This window comes from Panulirus ornatus, chromosome 44 (assembly GCF_036320965.1).
Source record: "Panulirus ornatus isolate Po-2019 chromosome 44, ASM3632096v1, whole genome shotgun sequence".
NCBI lineage: Eukaryota > Metazoa > Arthropoda > Malacostraca > Decapoda > Palinuridae > Panulirus > Panulirus ornatus.
The window spans coordinates 5,180,040-5,190,039 of NC_092267.1; the positions used below are offsets into that span (position 1 = coordinate 5,180,040).

The 10,000-nt window shown below is 41.5% G+C and overlaps 1 protein-coding gene across 1 annotated transcript in view; it reads right to left on the bottom strand.

The window, feature by feature from the left end:
• LOC139762793 (uncharacterized) overlaps positions 1 to 10,000 on the bottom strand; it is a 170,056-nt gene that overhangs the window by 77,100 nt on the left and 82,956 nt on the right. Inside the window, 1 exon segment of the mRNA XM_071687949.1 lies at positions 7,004 to 7,069. Within this exon segment, the coding sequence (XP_071544050.1) occupies positions 7,004 to 7,069 (66 nt within the window).

Genomic DNA, 10,000 nt, shown 5'->3' on the forward strand with positions numbered 1-10,000 from the left:
AAAGACAAAGCGTCGTCCCTCATCCTGGGAATGGCAGGGGACAACAAAAGTCTTATACCAGGATGAACGACATCAAAGCTGATGAGTTTTTAGCTTAGGGTGGACAAGGGAATGGATAACCTAGGATGGACAAGGGGATATATATATATATATATATATATATATATATATATATATATATATATATATATATATATATATATATATATATATATATATATTTTTTTTTTTTTTTTTTTTTTTTTTTTTATACTTTGTCGCTGTCTCCCGCGTTTGCGAGGTAGCGCAAGGAAACAGACGAAAGAAATGGCCCAACCCCCCCCCCCATACACATGTACATACACTCGTCCACACACGCAAATATACATACCTACACAGCTTTCCATGGTTTACCCCAGACGCTTCACATGCCTTGCTTCAATCCACTGACAGCACGTCAACCCCTGTATACCACATGACTCCAATTCACTCTATTTCTTGCCCTCCTTTCACCCTCCTGCATGTTCAGGCCCTGATCACACAAAATCTTTTTCACTCCATCTTTCCACCTCCAATTTGGTCTCCCTCTTCTCCTCGTTCCCTCCACCTCCGACACATATATCCTCTTGGTCAATCTCTCCTCACTCATTCTCTCCATGTGCCCAAACCATTTCAAAACACCCTCTTCTGCTCTCTCAACCACGCTCTTTTTATTTCCACACATCTCTCTCACCCTTACGTTACTTACTCGATCAAACCACCTCACACCACACATTGTCCTCAAACATCTCATTTCCAGCACATCCATCCTCCTGCGCACATCTCTATCCATAGCCCACGCCTCGCAACCATACAACATTGTTGGAACCACTATTCCCTCAAACATACCCATTTTTGCTTTCCGAGATAATGTTCTCGACTTCCACACATTTTTCAAGGCTCCCAAAATTTTCGCCCCCTCCCCCACCCTATGATCCACTTCCGCTTCCATGGTTCCATCCGCTGACAGATCCACTCCCAGATATCTAAAACACTTCACTTCCTCCAGTTTTTCTCCATTCAAACTCACCTCCCAATTGACTTGACCCTCACCCCTACTGTACCTAATAACCTTGCTCTTATTCACATTTACTCTCAACTTTCTTCTTCCACACACTTTACCAAACTCAGTCACCAGCTTCTGCAGTTTCTCACATGAATCAGCCACCAGCGCTGTATCATCAGCGAACAACAACTGACTCACTTCCCAAGCTCTCTCATCCCCAACAGACTTCATACTTGCCCCTCTTTCCAGGACTCTTGCATTTACCTCCCTTACAACCCCATCCATAAACAAATTAAACAACCATGGAGACATCACACATCCCTGCCGCAAACCTACATTCACTGAGAACCAATCACTTTCCTCTCTTCCTACACGTACACATGCCTTACATCCTCGATAAAAACTTTTCACTGCTTCTAACAACTTTCCTCCCACACCATATATTCTTAATACCTTCCACAGAGCATCTCTATCAACTCTATCATATGCCTTCTCCAGATCCATAAATGCTACATACAAATCCATTTGCTTTTCTAAGTATTTCTCACATACATTCTTCAAAGCAAACACCTGATCCACACATCCTCTACCACTTCTGAAACCGCACTGCTCTTCCCCAATCTGATGCTCTGTACATGCCTTCACCCTCTCAATCAATACCCTCCCATATATATATATATATATATATATATATATATATATATATATATATATATATATATATATATATATATATATATATATATAAAATGTGAATAAGAGCAAGGTTATTAGGTACAGTAGGGGTGAGGGTCAAGTCAATTGGGAGGTGAGTTTGAATGGAGAAAAACTGGAGGAAGTGAAGTGTTTTAGATATCTGGGAGTGGATCTGTCAGCGGATGGAACCATGGAAGCGGAAGTGGATCATAGGGTGGGGGAGGGGGCGAAAATTTTGGGAGCCTTGAAAAATGTGTGGAAGTCGAGAACATTATCTCGGAAAGCAAAAATGGGTATGTTTGAGGGAATAGTGGTTCCAACAATGCTGTATGGTTGCGAGGCGTGGGCTATGGATAGAGATGTGCGCAGGAGGATGGATGTGCTGGAAATGAGATGTTTGAGGACAATGTGTGGTGTGAGGTGGTTTGATCGAGTAAGTAACGTAAGGGTAAGAGAGATGTGTGGAAATAAAAAGAGCGTGGTCGAGAGAGCAGAAGAGGGTGTTTTGAAATGGTTTGGGCACATGGAGAGAATGAGTGAGGAGAGATTGACCAAGAGGATATATGTGTCGGAGGTGGAGGGAACGAGGAGAAGAGGGAGACCAAATTGGAGGTGGAAAGATGGAGTGAAAAAGATTTTGTGTGATCGGGGCCTGAACATGCAGGAGGGTGAAAGGAGGGCAAGAAATAGAGTGAATTGGAGTCATGTGGTATACAGGGGTTGACGTGCTGTCAGTGGATTGAATCAAGGCATGTGAAGCGTCTGGGGTAAACCATGGAAAGCTGTGTAGGTATGTATATTTGCGTGTGTGGACGTGTGTATGTACATGTGTATGGGGGGGGGGGGTTGGGCCATTTCTTTCGTCTGTTTCCTTGCGCTACCTCGCAAACGCGGGAGACAGCGACAAAGTATAAAAAAAAAAAAAAAAAAAAAAAAAAATATATATATATATATATATATATATATATATATATATATATATATGTATATATATATATATATATATATATATATATATATATATATATATATATATATATATATATATATATATATATATATATATATATATATATATATATATATATATATATATATACGTGTATGAGCGTGCGTGTATATACGTGTACATATGAGTGAATGAGTCTTTCTCCGTCTGTTTCCTGGCGCTACCTCGCTGACGAGGAAAACGGCGGTTAAGCATAAAGAGAAAAAAGAGTAAAATTCCATTCTTTTGTTCGACGATAAACATTCCTTCCTGGCGGCCACAACAGCTCCTACGTCAAGTGCTGTTGGCGTGGCTGCACTGAGGACATGGTGAGAGGAGGCTCTCCCCTCCACTGAAATATTAATATCTCTTAGAAGCCGCCTAACCAACAAATTCCCTCGTAAATATAACCCCCCCTCCCTCCCTTTTCTTTTTTTTCCCCACCTTCTAACCTCCAGTGCCCCTTTAACGGAAGGGTGAAGAACGCATTCCACACGTAATGGAAGAGGTTGTTTACAACCACAACCTCGAAACTCCATCGTTGTAAATAACATGTCTTTTGTTATCTTTGCCTGTAGAGTATTTTGTGAGTGTCAGTCATGTTTAAGAATGTGACTATGAGTCACTTTCCTGTCTGTAAAATGTTGTTCAGTCATGTTCTTCCTCAGTCATGTTCTGGAGTGTGACTAAAAGTCACTTTCCTGTCTGTGAAATGTTCTTCAGTCATGTTCTTCCTCAGTCATGTTCTGGAGTGCGACTTAAAGTCACTTTCCTGTCTTTGGAATGTTCCTCAGTCATGTTCTTCTCACCTTCATGTCTGTAGAATGTTCTTCAGTCATGTTCTTCCTCAGTCATGTTCTAGAGTGTGACTAAAAGTCACTTTCCTATCTGTGGAATGTTCCTGAGTCATGTTCTTAGCACCTTCCTGTCTGTGAAATGTTCTTCAGTCATGTTCTGGAGTGTGACTATGTGTCATTTTCCTGTTTGTTCAGCGTTCTTCATTAACGTCTACCTCAGTCATGTTCTTCGCATCATGCCTTCCACCACATACTTAAATAAAACCGAGAAGCATAATTTTAACATACACGCCTCCTCCCACTCCCTCTCTAACGAGCCTGTTAATTGGCCGCCCTACGCAGACAGTCTTATGCGTATAATATATTTCGGTAATTAGATGATATCTCACGTATTACGCAACGCCTGAGGGGGTGGGGGTGGGTGAGGGGGGCGTGGGTAATATGCTTCTGAAATATACAGTTTTTTGTGGGTTATGGGAAGAGATGATTCTACGAGGCCCTTATGGTAAGTTAACTTCGTTGCTTTTTGATCATATTGTGTCCGTGTTCAGTGGAAGAGTCTATCTGTATCTATCTATCTATCTATCTATCTATCTATTTATCTATCTTTCTATCTATCCATCCATCTATCTATTTACCTATCTATGGCGTCTTAGCTACGTATCTTCGTGGTATATCAACTGACTGTTATATTTCCCTCTTGTGTCTCCCCCCGATGATGTGATTATGACACGAAAGTGCACTTGGGAACTTGGCGAGCGCTGGGTTTGCTTCGCCGCCTCCCTCGCCAGCTAACAGGTCTCCATCGCCAAAAAGGAGACATGAGACGCGTGTCGCAATGCATGGCGGACGGAGAGAGAGAGAGAGAGAGAGAGAGAGAGAGAGAGAGAGAGAGAGAGAGAGAGAGAGAGAGAGAGAGAGAGAGAGAGAGAGAGAGATAACTCCTCATTTTTTCTTTCCATGACCACTTACTCACTGGCAAGCTGGCTGTTCATATTGGCCAATGTCTTTTCGTCTGAACGAATATATATATATATATATATATATATATATATATATATATATATATATATATATATATATATATATATATGTATGTATGAGGAGGAGGAGGAAGACAAGAACAACAACAATGGTCCTCTCGCTGTAGTGTAAGCGAGCGGACCCTCTAACCACTAGGACTGAGGGAGGATAATCTTGTAATATCTGCGGGAGGAGGAGACGCCCTGGGCGACGGTGATTTCCCAATGCAGTGATGGTCCTCAGCAAGTTTGTACCAAGTGCCGGTAAAGTTTTGTACTGTGTCCGACGTTGTCACATCTCGAATGTCCACACGCTCAGAGAAAATTGCAATACTCATTGTCTATTTTTTACAGTATTTGGAATGATATATATATATATATATATATATATATATATATATATATATATATATATATATATATATATATATATATATATATATATATATATATTCTAAATTTCCAAAAGAAGGAACAGAGAATGGGGTCAAGTGAGGATATTCCCTCAAAGGCTCAATCCTCTGTTCTTAACGCTACCTCGCTAATGCGGGAAATGGCGAATAGTACGATATATATATATATATATATATATATATATATATACATATATATATATATATATATATATATATATATATATATATATATATATATATATATATATATATATATATATATATATATCAAGTACACTTATTTACCAAATTCAGTCGTAACTACGTCTCTTCGATGTATATCAACTGACTGTTATATTTCTCTCTTGTGTCTCCCCTGATGATGTGATTATGACACGAAAGTGCACTTGGGAACTTATCGTGTTCCATTTCCCCCGTGGACTCATAGGAATACACTTGATCACGCGTTCATGTGTGACCCTTGGTGTAACACCCCAGTTCTCCCTCACAGAAATCGGTTGTGGGTTGCCCCAGTTTTCTTTCACAGAAAACGGTCTTGGGGGTGGGGGGTGGGGGGTGGGGGGGTGTTAATCATAAATAAACATATATGAAAGCACGCAGTTGACCGCGTCCTGGCGAGGTCTTCCCTGCTTTCATTGAAAAGAAAGAAAAAAAAAATGAAAGAAATTTTTTCATTCACCGACTTCGTTCATAAAGCTCGAGTGGTTCCTTCTAATTAGTGGGATTCGAGCCAGCTTGGCTCCTGCTCGACCATCTGTGCTGCGGTGGATCACAGATGGTGCGTGATTAACACAGATGGTGCGTGCATTAACACAGATGGTGCGCGAACTAACAGAGACGGTTCGTACGTAACACAGATGGTGTGTGATTGACACAGACAGAGCGTAAGTAACACACACACACACACACACACACACACACACACACACATATACACATACACACACACAGACACACACACACACACACACACACACACACACACACACACAGACACAGACACACACACACACACACACACACACACACACACACACACACACACACACACACACACATAAACACGCACACACTGAAAAAATGCCTGTAAAGTGAATATAAGAATACATCAACCACCCACCACTTTGACTAACTTGTAGATGTAGAACACAGAACTATCTACATATACCTACACTTATCTACATATACCTACACTTATCTACGTATATCTACATTTATCTACGTATATCTACACTCATCTACACTTGGAGAAATACACCCTTAGGACTAAAGGGCAAATGAATCTGGTGCATCCAACATTCTAGCTTAACTGAAATCTACGTATATCTACACTTATCTACGTATATCTACACTTATCTACGTATATCTACACTCATCTACACTTGGAAAAATACACCCTCAGGACGAAGGGGCAAATGAATTTGTTGGATCCAAACATTTTAGCTTCGCTGATACTCACTTCCTCATGAGATCGACTCTACCCCATATTGATGTTGGAGGTGAGACTCAGTCAAGGAGTAGGTTGAAACTCCACTTACGTCAAGGAGTAGGTTGACTTTCCACTTACGTCAAGGAGTAGGTTGGACCTCCACTTACGTCAAGGAGTAGGTTGGACCTCCACTTACGTCAAGGAGTAGGTTGACTTTCCACTTACGTCAAGGGGTAGGTTGACTTTCCACTTACGTCAAGGAGTAGGTTGGACCTCCACTTACGTCAAGGAGTAGGTTGGGCCTCCACTTACGTCAAGGAGTAGGTTGACCCTCCACTTAAGTCAAGGAGTAGGTTGAGCCTCCACTTACGTCAAGGAGTAGGTTGGACCTCCACTTACGTCAAGGAGTAGGTTGAGCCTCCACTTACGTCAAGGAGTAGGTTGGACCTCCACTTACGTCAAGGAGTAGGTTGGACCTCCACTTACGTCAAGGAGTAGGTTGACCCTCCACTTACGTCAAGGAGTAGGTTGACCCTCCACTTACGTCAAGGAGTAGGTTGACCCTCCACTTACGCCAAGGAGTAGGTTGACCCTCCACTTACGTCAAGGAGTAGGTTGGACCTCCACTTACCTTGATGGTGTGAGACGATGATGACTGTATCTTCCCTGATGGCGAACCTGGGGCCGTATATGTCATCTGAAATCAAAGGAAAAAGAAAGAAAAGAAAAATAAGTGAGAATTATAATTTGATACATTGATAATGCAATTTGTTATTATTATCATAATTATTTGTTTGATAATGCGATTAATCATTATCATAATTATTTGTTTGATAATGCAATTTATCATTGTTATCATAGTAATTTATGACTTGAAGATGGTCATTTGTGGTTCTCGCGAGCGTGTTAATGTCCTTGTTTGGCTCTTTCGTCTTCTACAACTTTTTTGAAAGTGATACTAAAGGAGGGGAGGATTTGTGGAGATTTTTTTTGGTTCGTGGTGAGGTTGTTTGTTTGTTTGATTGTTTGTTTCTGGAGTTGATTCTTAGCTTGACCTGAGTGTATGGAACGTGAGAACGCCAAGAAAGAAAATGTAACACGTGAGCCTACCGTGGGAAAATGTACACTAGCGTGGGAGAAAGAGGGTCTACCGTGGGAAAATGTGTACTAGCGTGGGAGAAAGAGGGTCTACCGTGGGAAAATGTAAGCTAGCGTGGGAGAAAGAGGGTCTACCGTGGGAAAATGTACACTAGCGTGGGAGAAAGAGGGTCTACCGTGGGAAAATGTACACTAGCGTGGGAGAGAGAATCGGTCTACCGTGGGAATGAACGGACGTACCGTGGGAATATATACCCTACCGTGGGAGAGACAACGGACCAACCGTGGGAAAATATACCCCGCCGTGGGAATGAACGGACCGACCGTGGGAAAATATACACTACCGTGGGAGAGAAAGGAGGGTGGGTGGGGGGGGAACAACCAAATCCACTATCGCAGGAATGTTCAATAGAATGAGAAGATTAAGAAAAAAAAAAGGTTTTTTTTGTGGCCGGGAACAAACTCTGTGTGTGTGTGTGTGTGTGTGTGTGTGTGTGTGTGTGTGGGGCAAGACCACTGCCTCCCTCCTCCTGGTACAACTGAAGCAGGAGCTGTCAACCACACACTCGTTTGATTAACCCTTCCTCATAACCCCCCCCTTCCTCCCCCCTCACTCCATCATAGGAGAGAAAGAAAAAAACAAGAAGGAGAAGAAGAGAGCGAGGTCACAAAGGGCGGAAATGGTACGCCACTCGCAGGGAGAAGTCGACCTTATCTCCACGATTGTATCTTGATATGATAGTGTTATCCTGATATATATACATACATATATATATATATATATATATATATATATATATATATATATATATATATATATATATATATATATATATATATATATATATACATATATATATATATATATATATATATCATACAAACCTCCAACAGCCAGGATCGAACCCGGGACCCCTGTGCCACATGCGGGAATGCTAACCGCTAGGCTATGGGCCTGGCTAATAGGAAATAGCTATTCAAATACTATGTACTTGAACACCCTTCGTCTCACGTTGGTGAGCAGCGGGGTCTACACCGGTCATGTCCCAACAGGCGCACACAGCCAGCAGATAGCATTTCAAAATCTACCTCCCCACTCCATCTACACTCCTAATCTACCTCCCCACCACATCCAAACACACACTCTACCTTCCCCACCACATCTACATTCCAAATCTACATTCACCACATTCACCACACTCACACTCACAATCTACCTCCCGATCACATCCAAACATCCACTCTACTTTCCCCCACCACATCTACATTCCCAGTCTACCTCCCCCACTACATCTACACTCCCAATCTACCTCCCCACCACATCTACACGTCAATCTACCTCCCCACCTCTCCTACAACCTCAGTCTGCTCGACAGCTTTCTCTCCCCTGCCCACCTGTGAAGTATCAATTCCTTCCCAAAGGATTTCATTTTTACCAGGTTTTCACACATATTGAAAATTCTTTCTTTTTTCTTTTTCAAACTTTTCAAAAGCGAAGCCATATCCTCCAGTCTACATTCTCTTTCCAAATGGAATATGGGTTTCCAATATCTATATGAATCAAGAGCTAAGCTAGATATATGTAATATATATATATATATATATATATATATATATATATATATATATATATATATATATATATAAATATATATATATATATATATATATATATATGTGAATGTAGGTTTGCGGCAGGGGTGTGTGATGTCTCCATGGTTGTTTAATTTGTTTATGGATGGGGTTGTTAGGGAGGTAAATGCAAGAGTTTTGGAAAAAGGGGCAAGTATGAAGTCTGTTGGGGATGAGAGAGCTTGGGAAGTGAGTCAGTTGTTGTTCGCTGATGATACAGCGCTGGTGGCTGATTCATGTGAGAAACTGCAGAAGCTGGTGACTGAGTCTGGTAAAGTGTGTGAAAGAAGAAAGTTAAGAGTAAATGTGAATAAGAGCAAGGTTATTAGGTACAGTAGGGTTGAGGGTCAAGTCAATTGGGAGGTAAGTTTGAATGGAGAAAAATTGGAGTAAGTAAAGTGTTTTAGATATCTGGGAGTGGATCTGGTAGCGGATGGAACCATGGAAGTGGAAGTGAATCATAGGGTGGGGGAGGGGGCGAAAATCCTGGGAGCCTTGAAGAATGTGTGGAAATCGAGAACATTATCTCGGAAAGCAAAAATGGGTATGTTTGAAGGAATAGTGGTTCCAACAATGTTGTATGGTTGCGAGGCGTGGGCTATAGATAGAGTTGTGCGCAGGAGTGTGGATGTGCTGGAAATGAGATGTTTGAGGACAATGTGTGGTGTGAGGTGGTTTGATCGAGTAAGTAACGTAAGGGTAAGAGAGATGTGTGGAAATAAAAAGAGCGTGGTTGAGAGAGTAGAAGAGGGTGTTTTGAAATGGTTTGGGCACATGGAGAGAATGAGTGAGGAAAGATTGACCAAGAGGATATATGTGTCGGAGGTGGAGGGAACGAGGAGAAGTGGGAGACCAAATTGGAGGTGGAAAGATGGAGTGAAAAAGATTTTGTGTGATC